General features: G+C 36.1%; 1 protein-coding gene across 1 annotated transcript in view; it reads right to left on the bottom strand.

The window, feature by feature from the left end:
- PLGRKT (plasminogen receptor with a C-terminal lysine) overlaps positions 1 to 10,874 on the bottom strand; it is a 75,489-nt gene extending 64,615 nt beyond the window's left edge. The window contains exons 1-2 of the mRNA XM_003762702.4: positions 10,713 to 10,874; positions 3,962 to 4,048 (exon numbers count right to left, since the gene is read on the bottom strand). Of these exons, the coding sequence (XP_003762750.1) occupies positions 3,962 to 4,042 (81 nt within the window). The 5' untranslated portion in view covers positions 4,043 to 4,048; positions 10,713 to 10,874. The remainder of the gene's footprint in view (positions 1 to 3,961; positions 4,049 to 10,712) is intronic.
- Between the last annotated feature and the right edge of the window lie 10,288 nt (positions 10,875 to 21,162).

The raw sequence follows: 21,162 nt of genomic DNA, 5'->3' as shown, positions 1-21,162 counted from the left end.
TTTCCTTTTTGATCAGATATTTCTTGTACAGCATAATAAATATAAATATATTTCTACATTTATTCTACATATATTCTACATTTCTAAATATATTTCTACATTTATTACAGCATAATAAATGTAGAAATATATTTAGAACTGCAAAATTTAACTTATATTGGGTTACTTGCTGTCTAAGAGAGGAAAGAGTTGGGGAGGGAGGGAAAAAAGGTTTGGAACACAGGGTTTTGCAAGGATGAATGTTGAAAACTATCTTTGCATGTATTTTGAAAAATAAAAAGTTATTATAAAAATAATTTTTAAAAAGTTAAAAAAAAAATCTCATATATTACCTTTACCTATAAAGCACTATAGCACATCAAGATCTTATGTAATCTTTTCCTTGCTCATTCTTTGTGCTTCATTTTCTTTTTCTAATTATTATAATTCAGTTTTGATCAAATTTATAATAGTAGGATGAATTCTCAATCCATTTGTGTCATTTAACATCAAGATACAAAAAAAAAAAAAAAGATGGTGGTGCTATTTAATGGTACTAAAAGAAATAATAATTTTTAACTGAGTAAAAGCAGCTTGATGTAAGCTTGATGCTTATAGCCAATTAGTTATCCATATATAACAGAAAGGCAGACAATATGAGAAACCATCACTTCTAGATAATCCAATATTTCATTTTAGCAAGGTAATATGAATCTCCTCTCTCTTAAAATCTTTGTTGTTTTTTTTTTTTAAAGTAAGTTCATAAAATCAAAGAATTATAAAGCTAATAGGGGTATCAGGGACTAGCTAGTCCAGCCCCTATCTGTGAACAGGAATAATATCACTGACAAGTATTCATCTAAATCTCTACTTGAAAATTTCTAGTGAGACAGATCTTACTATGAAAATTCTTTGCATTTCTGGACAGTTGTAATTATTGGGAAGGTGTATTTTGTTGTTAGTACAGTTATGAGGAATTGAAATCTGCCTTTCTATGACTTCCACCTATTGGTTTTAATTTGAATATAGATTTATTATTTTATTAACAATCATAATCAATTGGAGTGTTTATGTTATTTTGATTTTTGTTGCTAAGTAAGTATTAACTGAAATTTTTTCTGGTTACAGACTTCACAGAGAATTGTTCTAAAAGGTATTGGTCAAAATGATTCAAGTTAATCAGATTCCAATTATTCAAAATTTTACCATCATATTTATTCTGTTGAACTTCCTTATGGAAATGCTACTAAAGAGTGAAACAGTGAAAAATGGCCCATATTCACAAGTCAAGAATGTGTAACCAAGTCTTTATAGCTTCTTTAATGCTTTAAAGATCTGTTATTTCATCATTATAGATGTTGCCCTTTGACTGATAAAAGAATAAAATATATAGGAAGACAGCACAGGATACTGGAAAAACTGTTAATTATTGAGTCAGAAGAAATGAATTTAAATTCCATCTCTGATCCTCACCATTTGTGTAACCTGGGGTAACACTGAACTTCTATAAAATGAGGGGGTTAGACTGATTTATTGTGAGGTCCCTTCAAGTTCTAGGTCTTTTATCCTGATATAATAACTTCAATTTAACAAGTAGTCTTCAAGAGTTACTGGGGCCAAAAACAACAATAAAAGCGACCCTGATTTTTTAGCCCACCCTCTGGTTCAAATTTAGGTAAGGCAAAATCTAATCACTGATAGTATTACATGGTAGCATATATTCCATCAACAGAACTATACACAAAATCCTACTAGCGCTTCTTGATAGTCCCTGACAGGAATAATACTTGGCTGATAATGTTTTTAAGTGTACCTCCATGAAATGAATATCTTTGACAAAGATCTAATTCAGTTCCAATTGATCAATGATGGACAGAAGAAGCTACACCCAGAGAAGGAACACTGGGAAATGAGTGTAAACTGTTTGCATTTTTGTTCTTCTTCCCAGGTGATTTTTACCTTCTGAATCCAATTCTTCCTGTGCAACAAGAGAACTGTTCAGTTCTGCACACATATATTGTATCTAGGATATACTATAACATATTTAACATGTATAAGATTGCCTGCCATCTAGGGGAGAGGGTAGAGGGAAGGAAGGGCAAAATCAGAACATAAGTGAGTGCAAGGGATAATGTAAAAAATTACCCATGCATATGTACTGTCAATAAAAAGTTATAATTATTTAAAAAAAAAAAAAAGGCCATGGGGTATTCAGTGCAATCAAGACATTCACCCACAAACAGGAGCATGTGAAGTACCTTACTACATATAGGGATTCAATCTCCCAACGGGACTTTTCACAGTACACTGGCAGATAATATTGAAATGTCCAAATCCCCCTATTTTATGTTTCACTTGATTTCAATACTCAAAGGACTGAACAAATGATATAGAATTTGTCAAGAACTCAATAGACTTGGTGGAGTTGTGAACAGATCCAATCATTCTGGAGAATAATTTGGAACTATGCTCAAAAAGTTACCAACTGTGCATACCCTTTGATCCAGCAGTGCTATTACTGGGCTTATATCCCAAAGAGATCTTAAAGAAGGGAAAGGAACCCGTATGTGCAAAAATGTTTGTGGCAGCCTTTTTGGTAGTAACTAGAAACTGGAAATTGAGTGGATGCCCATCAGTTGGAGAATGGCTAAGTAAATTAGGGTATATGAATGTTATGGAATATTATTGTTCTGTAAGTAATGACCAATAAGATGAATACAGAGAGGCTTGGAGAGAATGAGCAGGACCAGGAGATCACTATGTACTTCAATAACAATACTATATGATGATCAATTCTGATGGAAGTGGCTATTTTCAGCAATGAGAGGATCCAATTCAGTTCCAATTGATCAGTAATGAACAGAAACAGCTACACCCAGCAAAAGAACACTGGGAAATGAGTGTGGACTGCTTGCATTTTTGTTTTTCTTGCCAGATTATTTTTACCTTCTTTCTAAATCCAATTTGTTTTGTGCAACAAGAGAACTGTATAAATATGTACACATATATTGTATTTAAGATATACTTTAACATGTTTAACATGTATGAGACTGCCTGCCATCTAGGGGAGGGGGTGGAGGGAAGGAAGTGAAAAGCTGGAACAGAAGTAATCACAAGGGTCAATGATGAAAAATAATCCAAGCATATGTTCTGTCAATAAAAAAGCTATAATTTAAAAAAGAGAGAGAGAGAGAGAGAATATTCAACAGAGTGTTGCAGATAAAAATGTATTCTTTGGATTTGCTTCGGTCCTGATCTACATTAAAATCAAAACCAAACCTGTTCTGGCTTTGTGTTATAGGTACAAGTTGTTTGTGTCATCCTTCATTAAGTGAAGATTGTAAGGTTGACTAACATGGGCTGGTTGTATTAAGATTATAAATTTAGATGAAAAGAGCCCTAAATTTCCCTCTAAGTGGAATGATTTTCATTTTTCATTTATTCTGACCTCTTGGTAAAATTGATCTCTTTTTCTATTATATCAACAATCTTTTTCCTCCAAAAATAAACATTTATTCTTCCCCTTAGTTGCTCTTCTTCACTTTTGACAGTTTTCTCTTTTGAGGGACAGTCCATTAATGCAAGGGGCTAATGGGACCACTAGACTAGATTTTAGTAAGCTCTGGTTCTAGTCTTATTTTTAAATACTTGATTTTTATTTTCCAATTTTTTTTTCTTTTGCATCTAGACAACCTTTATTTATGGTTGCTTTTCTTTAATAATGTAGATGTGATCATGGCAGAAGCATGATAGAGATTTCTGAAATTCTGAGAAACAGGTATGTTTAGTATATTTCTAAAATGAACTTATTTATTTATCTAGATCAGGTATCTAAAAAGTCACACTGTCAGTCACCAGATAACTATCTATTTCACTTCAGTTGTATTTTAATTGTTTTCCAAGCAATTATAGAATGTAAAGCAATTCAGTCATTTCAGTATCAAATTTTAAATTGTAATTAAATTGAAACATGAAATCATACCTGAAGTCGAGCATTCATAAGCATAAATTCCTGCTGTTGTTTCATGTTTTCATTCATAGGTTTTGAAATAATAAATCCCATTTTGATCTAAAATATAGAAAGATAAGATTCTTATTAAGTGTTCAATTTTTCTAGCATTATATAGTTCTTGCATTTAACCATAAAATTGGTTTCTAGTTTTTCTTCCATGTACATTTAAAAAACTGAAGAACTTAAAAAAAATCTTTTGGTTTTCTTTAATTGGGCCTGGAGTCAGGAAGATCAAGTTAAAATCCAGCCTCAGATCCTAAACACATCCTTCTTTTTCCATAATTATAAAATGGAGATAATAACAACCCCTACTTTACAGGGCTGTGGTGAGGAACAAATGAAATAATATTAGTAAAAAGCACTTAGCCTGAGGCAATTAGATGGTACAAGAGATAGAACACTGGCCCTAGAGTCAGGAAGATCTGAATTCAAATCCATTCTCAGATACTAGACACTAAATTAGCTGTGTGACCTCAGGCAAGTCACTTAACCCTAATTGCCTTGCTAAAAACAAACAAACAGAACCACTTAGCCTAGAGGCTGGCAAATGGTAAGTACTTAAATGCTTGTTCCTTTCCCTCTCTCCCCATATCTTAGTCCAGATTAGAAAAAATCAAAAGGGGGAGGAGGTATGACAATCCTTAGCAAAACAACTGTGGATCTGTGATCTCACTGATTTGGATACTCCAAAACTGCTCAGCATACTGGATAGGAAACCTCCCACTAAATCTATGAATATGGTATAGAGAACATAAGGCCATTTACTATCCCTTGATCTCCATTCATGACTCCCTTTTCAGGTCATGTATCTCTCCTATGACATTTTTGGGGGTATGGGGGAAGAAAGAAAAACTTCTGGCCAATTCTTCACTATGAATATACTGCAGTCTGCTCATGCCTTCCACATATATCACTATTGATCTTTAGACACAGTAGTATTGAAGAGGAGACCCCGAAATTCTGAAAATCCTTAAAGAAGAAAATCTCCTTCAACTCTGCTTCAGTGAGGGACCCTGCCCCAAAGGACAAACAGTTTCATCTTTGTTATCTGGAGGTGGTTGGCTAAGTCCTGAAACTCACTGAATTCAATTCAAATTCTAGCTCTAGCTGAAACCCAGTTAGGACTCCACCCATGGGCCCTCTTTAGCTAAATCTCTCATTATAAAAAGAGCCAAACTAAAATGCTAACTTTGCAGAGGTTCCAAACATGCTAGCCCTATGCTTGGCACGCCAAGGACCTCTGTCCACTGGAATACTCTTTCCAGTGCCATCCTCTCTTTACTCATTTCCCTAACCAGACTTTAACCTTACTTCCAATCCCCATAATAAACCTCTTTTATTAATCTAGGTTTTCGGGTCTGTAAATTCCTTTACAGAGAACCTCTACACTGTCAGAAGGGAGTCACCAAAACTCCCTATCCTTGAGCCGAATCCCAAGGGGTTGCATTAAAGCCAAACCTCTCTATTTGGTTCCCTGAACCCTGAACCTGCCACTAAATCTTATCATTTAGCTCCCTGACCACCAGAAATCCTGATTTCATTTTGGTTCCCTAAATCTAAACTTAATCATTTAGTTCCCTAATCAGGAACCCCAAAACTCTGGACACTCAGAACCAATTTGTTTCTTCCAGGAAGAATACCTGTGCTTCTTTTGTCTCACTCTATCTCTAAAGGTAGTGGGCACCCAGACCGGGTCTGGACTGTGGGTCTCATTCCCCTGGGAAGAATATTTGCATTTTCTTGTAAAAAAGCCTCTTTGTCACACTCTATTTTTTTGAGATAGTAGGACCAGGAAATCTGGAACTCTGGACAAGGTAAAAGACATTTTTTTTCTTTCCCTATTCTGTAGCCAATCTAGAGAGAGGTCCTGCAAGAATTTGGAAAACTAAAAGCTTTTATCTTTCCACAATCTAGAAACACATCTGCCTCTAAAAACTCTTCCTTGAGCAAAGATACTGGGCTTGAGGAAACTCCCTCAGCCCAGCCCCTCCAGAGACAAAGGACCTTCTTTTGCATCCTAAGGCACTCCTAAATTCCTTTTTCTCTCACCAGAAAGCCCTGCCCTCAGGCAGGAGACCGGAGAGGAAGTGTCTTTTTAACATACACCCCCACCTTAACCAAGAGATACATGGCCATTCTGGGCACCCTTCTTGGGGGTCCAAGGCCAGCACTCTCTTTGATCTGTTCTGGGGAGATAAACTGAGAAACTTCAAGAGAAGCTGTGTCTGAGCCCTTCTCCCACTCCACTGTTAAATACAATGGAGTCTCTAATGGTCAGGCTGTAGCCTCAAAGAGAAAGGTCACTGAATTGGGGTGAGCTTGGAGACATCTCTACCCATGACTCTCAGCCGAATAGCATCACTGTATGATATTGATTAAATATTACAATATTGGTTTGTTTGGGGTTGGTTTATTTTTTCAGGGGGAGTATTACTTAGTTTCCCAAAGATAAGCTAGCATATTTCTATATCATGTTCATTGTCTATCTGTAGTGTCTGTTCAAACTAGTGTAAATCTGTCCATATGTAAATCATAATTTGAACACTAAGACATTCTTCATTCATTATAATAACGTCCAAGGATATAAAATATGAATAACTATGAAAACCAATGCGTACTTTCCCCCATCTATATATTCCACAAATATAACTTGAAGAACTGAAAAGGGAACTAGAAATTTTTTGATTATATTTTGCCAAAGACCAAACTGTTACAGTCACAAAATCACTCTAAAGATATAGACTATAAAATCCCTATGTCCTTGTTTATTAATTTAAAAAAAAATGAGATTCCAAAGACCAAAAAATACCTTAAAGACCCAACACAGGATTTCTTATACATATGACAAAAATAAAATTAAATTCTTTGAAAGGTGAATCAAATAGGATAATAGTTGTTGAGTGACCCTATGATATATAACATGACATTACTAGCATCAACTGAAGCATAAGCCAAAAAGATGTACATTTGCCAATGTTTGCCATTTTAGTAGAATATACATTCCAAATGGAAGAGAATTCTTCTAGATAATTCTTTTTGCAGATGACATCATGCTGATTATACTGAGGACTGGAAGAGTGAGATTTTCCTAAATTTTATTTATTTTTATGTGTGAAACAATTGGGGTGACTTGTCCAGGGTCACACAGCTAGGAAGTATTAAGTGTCTGAAACAGGATTTCAATTCAGGACCTCCTGACTCCAACACTGGTGCTCTATTCACCATGGCATCTAGATACCCCTCCCAAATTATTTCTTGAAGGAGACTATCCACAGAGCAAAATGATAGAAAAACTTAAGAGATTTAAAAAAAAAATTTTTTTCTAGACATTATCAAAAGCTTGTTTACTCTCTTCCTCACAGACCTTGAGTAGTATCAAAAATTTGAGTTCTAGCTCTGCAACTATAGCTACAATGACCATGGGCACATATCTTAACCACTGTGGGACTGTTTCCTCATCTGTAATACCAATGGTTTGCACTAGATAATCTCTAAGGTGTCTCCCTGCTTTAATATTCTAGGATTATACATATTGTATACTACTAGCAGGTTAAACAAGAGATGTTATTATTTATAATAAGTGGAGAAAGGTTATGAGGCTCACTCTACTCCATGGGAATCATACCCCTAAAGGTACCATGTATTTATTAAGTAGGTTTGTCTATACACATGAAAACACAACCATAGCTATAACTGAGGAGTGAACTTTCATTCGTTTTTTAGTCAGGTCCTCTTCTTCATGACCCCATTTGGGGTTTTCTTGGCAAAGATACTGGAATAATTTACTATTTCTTTCTCCAGTTTATTTTACAGATGAGGAAACTGAGGCAACAGGATTAAGTAACTTGAACATGATTACACAACTAAGTAAGGCCATATATAATGAAGATCAGTCTTCCTAACAACAGACCCAGAGCTTTATCTACTATGCCACTTATCTGCTCTAAGGAGTTAACTATTTGGGGACAGAATTAAACTGGTACACTGTGTGAGTTTTAAAAAAATTTAAACAATGGAAATAAAGGTTTTTTTTTAAGGTACAATGACTGAATTGTATAAAACTGAAACTCTTCTGAAGTCATAAACATGATTTTAAAAAAAAAAAAAAAGTTAGTTATGAAAGGCCTGAAAGGCAAGGCAGACATTTATGGTTATCCTATGACAAGAGTGCTTGCTCTTTAATGTTTTGACCAGGTATTGTGAGCTAACCTGAGCCCGTGTTAAAGGGCTGTAGACAGTGAGAGCTGTGTGAGGGATTAGTGTGGTTTCTCATAAAATCATTAACTAAAGTAGATTGAACCTATAGTCTAAATTTTAGTTTATGAAGGTCTGAAGGCTTTGGGAAAAATTAAATTCTCTGTACAAACATTACAATAGAGTACTCATATCAACTCAAACAAGCATTAGCAAACATTGTAACAAGCAATAACTTAGGCAAACATACCTGCAAGCTTGAGCAAACAGTATAACAAGCTGACCAAAATAAATTTAGGCAAACACACTTGCAATAAGTCAACCATATCCATTTGACTAGAATTTAGCAAATCTTTGCTACCTCCACTTGAGCAAGCATTGAAAATTAACCCCAATAAAGGATGGGGGTCACCGGGTTCCTATGGTTTTGACTATTTAATCAATTCTAACTCTGTAACCATGAGCTTCCTCTCTCTGAGCACTCAGTAAGTGGATTGTCTGCTTCTCGGGGAGATTTTAATAAAACTTCTAATCTTCACTTTGAGAAATCTCTGAGTAATCATTTTAAGTTGGGAGTTGCATTGCCATCCCATATAGTTGGATATATCCATTTGTAGGTACATCCTACAAGAGAAAATGGCACTGATTATTTAAAGCAAATATAGGCAGAAATGCCTCTGAATATAGAATGCCAAAGCCACCTCCATTTAATGTGTGAATTAGAAGAGCTTCCTATGTAAGCAGACTAATCTTGACTGTAAGTCTCTGCCTTTCAGTGTGGATGTTTGGTGATTGGTTTCAAGAGTATAGGGAACCTGGAGAGTTCTGAATTCTTGAATAGGACATCTCAGTATTGACTGGCTCTTCCTAGATACAGGAACGGAAGTCAAAAAGCAGTAGGGATCACTGATTATGTGCCTACAGAGTGAGTAGGTAAAAAGGAAGATAGATCTACATCTTTGTCCATGGAGTCCTCACAGCTAGCATAACAGATAGTGCATTGGGCCTAGACTCAGGAAGAGCTACTTCAAACACTAAATAATCTATTCTTCAGTTTCTTCAGTTCTAACATGAGGGTTAGATTCTTCAGTTTCTTCAGTTCTAACATGAGGGTTAGAATAACATCTTCCCAGAGTTCAAGTGAGGATCAAATGATATAATGTTTGTAAAGCACTTAATTCAATGATTGGCACATAAGGCAGTTTTATAAATGCATGTTCCATTCCATTCTCCCTTTGAATGTCCATGAGACATTTCTGAGTACTAAAAAGTCCATTTTAAAGATGTAAGAATTGGCTTCTACTATGGCCCAATATCAGACAGACTTAATAGCAGCTGGAACCCTACTGCCAATCCCTACAGGACAATCCCAGTAAATTGCCTATAAACAGTATAAGACTCAGCCGTTTTTCTTAATCCAACATAAGAAGAGCATTCAAAATTACTCTATCTAGGTTTTTAACAGAAAGACATCAGAATAGTAGTGGCAGTAGCAGTTTTAAATTTGGAGACAGAAGATTTCTCCTTTCTTCTTCCCTGAATTACTGCTTCCAGGAAACTTTCTTCAACTAACCCCAATCCATTCAATTCAGAAAAGCTATTCATCAAATAGCTTTTAGTTAAATGGTATTTCCGGAAAGTGCAAAACTCTATATAAAAAGAGAGCTATTGTTATTCTGTTGTTAAAAGACGGCATGAAATTTTTTAAAAACTCAGAAAACCTAGGTTTGAATCCCAACTAAACTACTTGCTAATTCTAAGACTTTAAGTCATTTCCCAGCGTATTTGCTCAGCTGCAAAACAGCTATCACTGTACTTTACGGGGCTGTTAAGATAAAACATGAAATCACACAAGTAAAGTGCTTTATAAAACCATAAAGTGACTTTATAAATGCTAACTCAAATGGTTTTTGGTTTGGTTTGCTTTTAAATGAGCTAAAAGAAACAACACTTGTCAGCAGACATGTTGAAAGAGTTCCTGCTTCCATAACCTTGAATACGATCTAAATTCTCAGGGTCAAAAGTGGTGTAACAGTGCCGGCTTTATCTTAGGGAGTAGTGTAATTCTGAAACAAAACTATCCAAAAGTACCACGTAATCGCATACAGTAACAGATTTGAAGTTGACAGAAACTTTTGAGGGACACTAGTCCAGTACCCTTGCACCCCCTCTATTTGAGTGATGAGGAAATAGGCAGAGAGATGAAGACGTTTCTTCACGGTCACCCAGGGACTCAAGCAGCTCTCTAATATTTTTGCTACACTACTACTAAGGCTTCCCAGCCCCTGGCAGGCGTGGCCAGCTTCAGCCGGACACACACAAGCATGCGCAACGCACCCCACCGTAGTCCGCGCTCTCAGTCCCAAACACCCACCCTCCAGCAAGGGCCACGTGCTGACACTGGACCCTGGTGATGCAGGGGGTTGTGCTAAGCAGCAATCCCAGGAAAGGAAGCCCCTGAATCTGCTCGCTCCTCCCCACTCTCGCCCTCTCCCTGAGTCCTCCCAAAGCTTCGGAGCCTGCTTACAGGGCACGGGAGGGTCCCAGGTGCTGCTGTTCTTGTTCCGGGAAGGTGACGAGAGTGCTGGCTAGGATGTGGACGAGTTTCCGAGGCGGCCTAGAACCGGGTGGGCCCCGCCTGGGCAAGGTCCAGTGTGTGGCTAAGGCAATCCGTAAATCCGCGGCCAATCAGCGCACAGCTTTGGGTTCCTTAAAGGAACAGGCACCTTTTGGACACAGTTCTCGTCCTGTAGACTACCAGCTCTGCTTCCACCAGCCGTTATTCTTCTGGAGGCTATTACTGCCATCTCCACCTAAGAACACCCGGTGAGGAGCACCTCAAGAGAGATGGAGTTAGAGCCTTCCTTGGCTTTTAGATTTCACGGGCACGGGATCTGGAAATGGATGGGCAAAAAAATTACATTTCTCCTTTTCCTAATTTGTTTCTTTAGTAGTTCTAACAGGTTTAGCCAGACTGTCAAAACGGTCCACGACACAGAAAAAAGTATAAGAAGTCCTGATCTAGTACAAATCTAATAGATAGCTGGATAGTTAGATAGAATGAGAAGCCTAGAGGGAGTACAATAAAAAATAAGTATTAAGTGCCTCTTCTACAGGCATTGTGTTAAACATTTTGCATATGCCTCATTTGAGACCCTGTAAAGTAGGTACTCTTATTCTCTGGATTTTACAATTGAAGAACCTGAAGAGTCTTGCTCAGTGTCACATAGCTAGTATGTGTCTGAGGTGGGATGTGAACTCACATTTTGCTCACTCCAGGCCCAGCAGTCTTCAATCCATTGTACTACCTGACTGGAGGTAACACAAATTACAAGTAAATAAGTCAAAATTCAAAGCCAGGTCATTTAGCTTCAAGCTAAGTGTTATTTCTACTTCATCATACTGACCTTTGACTCATAACAAATTACAGATGAAGAAATTGGAAATTGAGATTTGTTCAGTCTTCTACCTGGAAAGTAAACCTTGTTCCTCTGATAATAGATCTCCACTCCACAAATTCCTACAGAATTTGATCCAATCAAAGGCTTAGCTTGGGTTCTTCTCCACATGTCATGGCCCAATAACATTGGTCTTCTGGGATCTTCAACTAATCTTCCTGACTCTTAACCCTGTACTCTCCACTATATCATGTTGTTACTATTCAACACCATCATATTGTGATGAAAGTACTTTTTAATAATTTTGGCCTTTTATTGTCCCATCGTTGACACAAGATTAAATGCCAAGCATTGAGACTACAAAAACAAAGAATGAAACAATTCCCTCTTCTCAAGCAGCTAAGTTAACAAGTACATTCAGAAGTATAAATATGTTTTTGTTTGCCCTTCATTTTATTTTTTTTTATTAAAGTTTTTTATTTACAAAACATGCATGGGTAATTTTTTCAACATTGACCCTTGCAAAACCTTCTGTTCCAAATTTTCCTCCTTCCCCCCACCCTCTCCCCTAGATGGTGGGTAGTCCAATACATGTTAAATATGTTAAAATATATGTTAAATCCAATATATATATATATATATATATATATATACACATATACATATTTATACAGTTATCTTGCTGCACAAGAAAAATCTGATCAAGAAGGAAAAAAAACTGAGAAAACAAAGTGCAAGTAAACAACAGAAAGAGTAAAAATGCTATGTTGTGGTCTATACTCAGTTCCCACAGTCCTCTCTTTGGGTGTAGATGGCTCTCTTCATCACAAGATTATTGGAACTGATCAATCATCTCATTTTTGGAAAGAGTTATGTCCATCAGAATTGATCATCATATAATATTGTTGTTGCTGTGTACAATGATCTGTTCATTTCGCTTAGCATCAATCAGTTCATATAAGTCTCCCCAGCCCTCTCTAAAATCATCCTGTTGATCATTTCTTATAGAACAATAATTTTCCATTAACATTCATATGTCATAACTTATTCAGCCATTCTCCAACTGATAGGTATCCACTCAGTTTCCAGTTTCTTGACACTACAAAAAGGGCTGCCACAAGCATTTTTGCACATACGGGTCCCTTTTCCTCCTTTCAGATCTCTTTGGGATATAAGACCAGTAGTAACATTGCTGGATCAAAGGGTATGAGCAGTTTGATAACTTTTTGAGCATAGTTCCTAATTGTTCTCCAGAATGGTTGTATCCATCCACAGTTCCACCAACAATGTATCAGTGTCCCTGTTTTCCCACAACCCCTCCAACATTCATCATCTTTTCCTGTCATTTTAGCTAATCTGAGAGTGTGTAATGGTATCTCAGAATTGTCTTAATTTGCATTTCTTTGATCAATAGTGATTAGAGCATCTTTTCATATGCCTAGAAATGGTTTTAATTTCTTCATCTGAAAATTGTCTGCCCTTCATTTTCAAAGAGAACCATGTCATCATGGGGTGACATCTTGACGGGGTGAATTGAAGGGAGACAGAGTTGGACAAAGTGGCCAACCTCACTCTTCCAAAATCATCAAAGTCCAGGGGCAAGAGAAGTCAGGCAAGACAAGACAAGTTTGACTAGGTTTGGCCCAGAACGCAGCAGAAGACCTTGGTGTCTTTGGGGCTTAACTAAGCTCTAACCACTCCAAAATGCCTGTTTCAGTTACTTTTATGGCTGATGAAACAAATTGTTCTCATCCATAACAGCAGACAAAGATTTCACATGCTGGGAGTAGATCTCCTTCTAATTCACAGAAGGGTTTAAATCCTATAGATTACCTTCAACTTGATTTAGCCAATCTGAAATGGTCTGCTCAGTCTGTTGAGATGGGGTAGCCACTGGGGATACTATAACTTCTTGTAACCATAGGTGAAAATTGAATGCCAGGTGAAAACCAAAGGTGGATGAGCAGCCTTGAAAAAGGCTTGGCAAGTCCTTGCCCCAAAAGAGCTAGTTTTCCTTAAATAATACATGCACCTGATCGAATAGGACTCTTGGGTCCCCTGATCTTTATAGGGGACCTGGGTCAGAATCTTCTGGCTTCTGGCTTTGGAAACTCTCCTAATTCTGACCACTTTGTAGCTTTTAGCCTCAGGAAACTCCTAGGACAATCAGCACCCTTAATTCACCTGGAGATTATTCCTTAGCCCACCACCCTCCATCCTTAATTCATCTGAAGATTTCTCCCTAGCCCAACACCCTTAATTCATCTGGAGGCTATAAAAGACTAGATAAAATTGAACTCTGTCTCTCAGTGTTTTGCTTTGGATTACAATCAGGAACCCAGCCCGATAAGAATTCTCATTGTCAAGATTCTCATTGTCAAGATAAACGCTTTTTTGCCAGCTTAACTTGGAGACTGGGACTGTGAATTCTTTTGCAAAACCTATGACACTGACCTGGAGACCCCCAATTGTGTGGTTCAGAAATGGTAAGGAGTCACCATTTAATAAAAAAAGCTGGAGAGATCTCTAGAAGCAAAGCAAAGTTTATTATGCGTTTTCATGAGAAAGGCATCCCACCCATCAAATAGAAGATTGCAGGAAGTACCTTCTGTGAGCAGGATTAACACTTTAATCCCTAAAGCAAATACCCCCTCCCACCGCTGACCCTCATCCTCATTGGCTGAGGGTCTCATATTCTAAACTCAGGAACTACCCAAGAAATTGAACTTGACCAATAAGTACATAATTGTCCATATTTGATTGAAATAGGGAGAAAATGATGTCATGGGAGGATAGCAGGATGGGGATTTAGGTATGCTCTTGGATCAATGCTCAAAGTCCTTCAGGCCTACTCTGAAGTAGATGAAGACTTACTCAATTTTCACAACTGTCTTGAAAGATCTCACTTCATTTCATTCAGAGGTTATGCCCACAGAGAATGCCATAGGTAATGATAAAGCAAAGGAGATTCAGAAGGAATCACTAGACAGGTAGGAAAAAGGATATTTAAACCAAAGTCTTATTGGTTCAAGCAAGATCCAGTATACTGGCCATCATGCCATGTTGCCTCTCAGAACTTATCACTGGAAATGTGTTCAAACCTACTTAAAATCACATTAATATCTTTCTATTGTTCTTTGGATCATGTGCCATTGGAATTCTTTGGAAATTATGAGTTCTAGTGTTTCAGGATACAAAACCATCTAGTATTATTGGGAGAGTGGGGATTAGGGAGTGGGGAGTGGGGAGTGGGGAAAGGGAAGAAATGCCATGTAAGAAGCATTCTAGGGAAAAACAGCAAGACTAGACTTAAAGACACAGAAGAAATGAATGCTTTAGGTGATATCAAAAAAGGGTTCTGGGAAGATGGCAAAGTAGGTCAGAAAGTTTTAGGCTCTCCAAACTTCTTCCACAAAAGACAAAATGTGGCCTCAAAGTGAATTTAGGATAGAAATAAACAGATGGTAGGGTAAAGCAGTTGTCCTGAGACAATTTAGGAAGACCTCAGGAAAGAAAGACTCCTCCTCCAAGAGTGGAGATTTGTCCTGAGTGAAAAGCAAATATCTCTAGACCAACTCTTCAGAAATCAACAGCAATAAACCCTAGGGACAGCTGGTATTGGGAGGTAACCTCAGGCTTAGTAACTTTCACTTCACAACCTCTGTGGGAGTTAGATAACTGAGAAAAATGAAGGATTGTTGAAGGATCCAAACACAGCTGCGCTGACTAGACTCAGTCCTGGGCTGTTAGTATACACCTGGTGAGCATGGTAGTAGAGGGACAGGGATCCATTGGGAGTGAGCGCTCACAGAATTGTAGAGTCCATGGTGTCTGTTCCAGGGCAAAGAAAACAGTTGAAATTTATGGCCATCAGAGGGACTACAGGGAACAAGAGAATTTGTGGGACAATATGGCTAGAGCTGCATAGCCATAGTGAAGAGGAATGCCCAAGTTTGAGCCCTGGGGCAGAGCTCAGAAAATAATGGTAAAAAGAATCTGAGGCTTGGGGTATCATTCCTTACACCTTGGGACTAAAATTTGATTATAATAATAATCTAAAAAATTTTTTTAAATGAGTAAGCAAAGGAGAACTAACTCAACCAGAGATAGTAACTATGGAAATAGAGAAGATTTGGGGTTCATATTCAGAGAAAGATAATGGAGCTAAAAAAAGCACATATTTTTCATTAAAGCTTTTTATTTTCAAAACATGTGCATGGATAATTTTCAACATTCACCCTAGCAAAACCTTGTGTTCTAAATTTTTTCCCTCCCTTCCCCCCATCCTCTCCCAGGGATGGCAAGTCATCCAATATATGTTAAACATGTACAGTTCTTCTATACATATTTTTACAAATATGCCGCACTTGAAAAATCATGTCAAAAAGGAAAAAATGAGAAAGAAAACAAAATATAAGCAAATAACAAAAAGAGTGAAATACTTTGTTGACAAATACTATGTTGACATCATGAGAAAGGACAAATAATTGTAAGTCCAAAAAGATTTCTTGGGAGAACTTAAAAAGGACTTCAAAAGTCAAATAAGAAAGACTGAGGAAAAAATAGGAAAAAAAAAAGAGCAATCTAAGAAAAGTATGAAAAGAAAATCAAACAGCTTGAAAAAGAAAATCAGAAACTTAGGGAAGAAAACAATTTCTTGAAAACTAAAATTGAGTGGGCAGCTAGGTGGCACAGTGGATATAGCACCAGCCCTGAAGTCAGGAGGATCCTGAATTCAAATGTGGCCACATTCAATTAACATTTCCTAGCTATGTGACATTGGGCAAGTCACTTAACTCAATTGCCTTAGGAAAGAAAGAAAGAAAGAAAGAAAGAAAGAAAGAAAGAAAGAAAGAAAGAAAGAAAGAAAGAAAGAAAGAAAGAAAGAAAGAAAGAAAGAAAGAAAACTAAAATTGGCCAAGGGAGAAAATGATACCAAGAAATAATAAAACAAAATCAAAAGAATGAAAAAATAAAAGAGAATTTGAAACATTTTATCAGAAAAACACGTGATCTGAAGAACATATTGAGGAGAGATATTAGAAGAATTGTTAGATTACCTGAAAGTTATGATCAAAAGAAGAATCTTAATACAATATTACAAGAAATTGTTAAGGAAAATTGCCCCAAAATTCCAGAACAAGAAGGTAAAGCAGAAATAGAAAAAAAAAAAATTTACCTATCACCACTTCAAGGAGATGCCAGGAGGAAAACATAGGAACATCTGAACCAAATTTTAAAGCTTCCAGGGAAGGAGAAAATATTGGAAGCAACAACAACAACAACAACAACAACAAAAAACAATGTAAATATCACAAACCTATAATCTGGATTACATAAAACCTAATAGTTTCTATGTTAAAGGTTTATAAGTCTTGGGACACCATATTTCTTAGAAGATCTGGGGTTAACTTTGGCCCGCAAAGTTAAGTATAATCTTGAATGGGGAAAAAAAAAGGAAATTCAATTATTTAAATTATTAAATTATTCATTACATATAATTTTTAAAGAATTTTATAATTTTCACATACTTGTGACAAAAAGAGCAGAACTTAATAGAAAATTTGACATAATTTTCAGGAGAAATATAAGGTAAACATTAAAGACCAATTATAAGGCATTTGGTAAAGTCAAACCATTTATTTTTTTATATGTGAAAATGATATCAGTACTTTTATAAATGTCATTATTTGGATAGTTTAAAAGAAAGGCTTGGGCTGAGCTATGTATGATGGGATGGTTCTTTTTCAAGAACTATGTAGGGAGATATTAAAAAACATCTCATACAAATGATTCATGAAAGGAAGAATTAATACAGAAGAAGCAAGATCGAGGGGATGGGATTGGCATGCTAGAACTTTATTTTCATAAGAAATGGGTTAAAGAGAACACAACATATACATCTAGAAGAGTATAAAAGTCTTCTAAATTTAGAAGAGAATAAAGATGGTGAGGGGATAGAAAAAGGGAGGTACTTTTATGGATTAATAATTAGAAGGTGGAGCAAGTAAGTAGGAAAGTCTTAGAAAGATAGGTAGACTAAGGTGGATTGTGAGGGAAAGGAGAAAGGAAGGCCTCTTTGAGGGGTGGGTAGATTAAGAAATAGGAGGGTAAGGTAGGGAATTTGAAGTTAATTAGATGAATTAGAAAGAATAGGGTAAAGAGGGCAGGAAAGATAGTGAAGAAAAAATAAGATGGAAAGAAATAGGCAAGTAGTAACTTAGAATGTGAATGGAATAAATTTGCCCATAAAAAAGAGATAATAGTGAGGGTTGAAAATCTCAATTCAACAATATGTCACTTTCAGGAAACACAATAAAAATGAGAGATGCAGAAAGATAAGATAAAAGAGAGGAGTAGAATTTATGTTTAAAAAAAAGCAGGGGTAGTAATCAAGATTTTAAGTTAAAATTAAAATAGATTTAATTAAAAGAGAAAAATTGGAAAATTACACTATGTCAACATTATTCAGCATTGTTTTAGACCATTCAAAATAGCTAGATAGCACAAAATACTGGAAAGTATATACACCACAGAGTATATGCAGACACAAGAACATGAATATAAAATGCAAATAAAGTCAGATTTAAATAATTGGAAAAATAGGCAAAATTGTTTTAACTAATCTATTCAATTCCATTCTAATTAAATTACTAAAAAAATTAATAAATTAGGAAAAAATATGATTCATTTGGAAGAACAAACTGTCAGGATTTTCAAAAAAACTAAGGGGGATATTGTAAAGGAGGAAAAGTCAACAGCACCAGATTTTAAAGTGAAATATAATAGGGTAGTGAATATGAAAGCTGTGTGTGTGCGTGTGTGTGTGTGTGTGTGTGTGTGTGTGTGGCCTTCTCTAAAAAGAAGAAGGGAAGAAGGGAGGAAAAAAAAATTGCTGTGAACACACAGCAGAGATCAAAGAAAACCTAGAAGGAAGCACAGAAAAATTGAGTAGCTTTGAAAACAAGTGTAGAGTTTTCATGAAATGGAAAACTGTTTTAAACTGAATCTTCTCTTATGTTCTAGCATATATATGGAAATGTTTTATTTTCTTCCTTGTTTTATATTAAAGTAATTCAATTTAATTCAAAATTAAATTCAAAATTTTCTAAAAAAAAAAAAAAAAAAAAAAGAAAGCATTAGGGGATGGCTTTTCAAAGTATCTCAGAGAAGAAGATTCCACGTAGTTATTAAAAAATGAATAAGGCAGAGCCAAGCATTTCTTCCAAGTTCTCCTAATCAAATCATCAAAACAATTTTTTAAAATTGTCTCAAAATTATGAGGAAAAGTTGTTTTCTTTTTTGTTTTTTTTTTTAATGTATGGGGAGGAAGAGGGGAGCAGAGCCAAGATGGCAGAGAGGACACATCTTTTTCTGAGCTCTTCCCATGACCCTCAGACTAATTAGCAAATCCAAACTCTGATTAGTTATGGATTGACAGAACCCATAAATATTGGGAGTGTAACAAATTACCAGCAGAAAATTTTGAAGATCTCCAGAAAAGGTCTGTTTCAATCAGCTTGGAGGGAGGCAAGCCAAGCACAAGCAGGCTGAGCATAGATGCCAGTGCAGGCAACACACTTTGGGCAGTGTGGGCTCTGCACATTGAGAATCTATAGGAAGGAATCTACAGCAGTGTTGACTACTCTGCCCTGGTTGCAAGCCAGTAAATCATCAAAAAAGTTATAAAACATCCAACACAAACACAAAAGGTAAATAAATGAACCCCAAAATGCCAGAATTTCATGGGACCTGGCTATGCCCACCCATCACCAGAAGTCAGTCAGCGCTGAACCCGCACAGCCCGGCCACTTGTAGAGGAAGCTTGGAAAATCTCTCTCTTGCCCTAAAAACAGACCTCAACTTTTTTTTTTTTTTTAAATGATCAAAAAAGAAAAAAGAACTCTGACCATAGACAATTTTTATGGTAAAAGAGAAAAACAGATCTCAAACTCTGAGGTCACTAAAAGCAGATTGTCTCCAGATGAAGCCCCAAAAGGTAATATAAATTGGTCCCCATCTCACAAGGCTCTCTTGGAAGAAATTAAAAAGGATCTTAAAAGAGAGCTAGAAGAAAAATGGAGAAAAGAAATGAGAATTTTGCAAGAGGGTTTAGAAAAGGAAAGAGAAAATATTTGAAGAAAACTCTTTACAAAATAGATTTAGTGAAATGAGAAAAGCATATAACATCTTACAAAATATATTTAACTATTGGAAAATGGAAAAAACAACTCCCTGAAAAACAGATTTTGTGAAATGAAAACATTCGATGAAAGAGGTAAATTCCATTTATTTCTAATGAAAAGACCAGAGCTGGACAAAAAAATTTGATCCCCAAGTATAGAACTCAGGAGAAGCATAAAAAGGTAAAAAGAAAAGAATTCTTGAGAACTATATCTCTGTTATGGTTATACATAGAGAGTGCATGTATAATTTGATTTTACTATTATATTTTTAAAAAACTAGAGGTGGAAAGGGGATTGTACTGAAAAAAGAGGAAAGTGAAAGTAAAATAAGGGAAATTACATCTCATGTGTAACCTCTCCCACTCCAAGGCTACTGATTGCCAGGGCCATACATACCAATCTTTCCTGGATAGACATGGAGATGAGACCGATGTTAAGGTCCAAACAGCCTTTCTTTATTAGTAATCTCAGCAGAGGTTAGCAGGGAGCAAGAGCAAATGTATGTATGTCTCTGTGTCTCTCTCTGCTTCTCTCTATGTATCTCTCTGTGCTTCTCTCTATTAGCATAATTGACTATATCAATAATCAAACTAACAAAAACCATATGATTATCTCAATAGATGCAGAAAAAGCATTTGATAAAATCCAACACCCATTCCTATTAAAACACTAGAGAATATAGGAATAAATGGAAAATAATCAGTAGCATCTATTCAAAACCGTCAACAAGCATCATATGTAATGGGGATAAACAAGAACCATTCCCAATAAGATCAGGGTTCACCCCTGATTCAACTCCTGGTTCACCCAAGGTTGCTCACTATCACCATTACTATTCAATATTGTATTACAAATGCTAGCTTTGGCAATAAGAGAAGAAAAAGAGTTTAAGGGAATTAGAGCAAGTAACCAGGAAATCAAATTATCACTCTTGTCAGATGATATAATGGTATACTTAGAGAATCCTAGAGAATCAATTAAAAAACTATTAGAAACAATTCACAACTATCATGAGCATTTTTCTATATTACCAACAAAGTCCAGCAGCAAGAGATATAAAAAGAAATTCCATTCAAAATAATTGTTGAGTATAAAATATTTGGGAATCTATCTGTCAAGGGAAAGTCAGGAACTGTATGGAACACTTTCCACACAAATAAAGTCAGACCTAATCAGTTGGGAAAATATCAAGTGCTCATGGGTAAGGCCAAGCAAATATAATAAAAATGACAATGCTACCTAATTAATCTACTTATTTATTGCCAGACCAATCAAGTTCCCAAGGAATTATTTTACAGATCTAGAAAAAAATAGTAACAAAGTTCATCTGGAAGAACAAAAGGTCAAGAATTTCAAGTGAATTAATGAAAAAAATACTAATGAAGGTGGCCTA

Source organism: Sarcophilus harrisii, chromosome 1, assembly GCF_902635505.1.
Source record: "Sarcophilus harrisii chromosome 1, mSarHar1.11, whole genome shotgun sequence".
Lineage (NCBI taxonomy): Eukaryota > Metazoa > Chordata > Mammalia > Dasyuromorphia > Dasyuridae > Sarcophilus > Sarcophilus harrisii.
The sequence above is the reverse complement of the archived record's forward strand: the minus strand, read 5'-3'. Positions and strand labels throughout refer to the sequence as shown.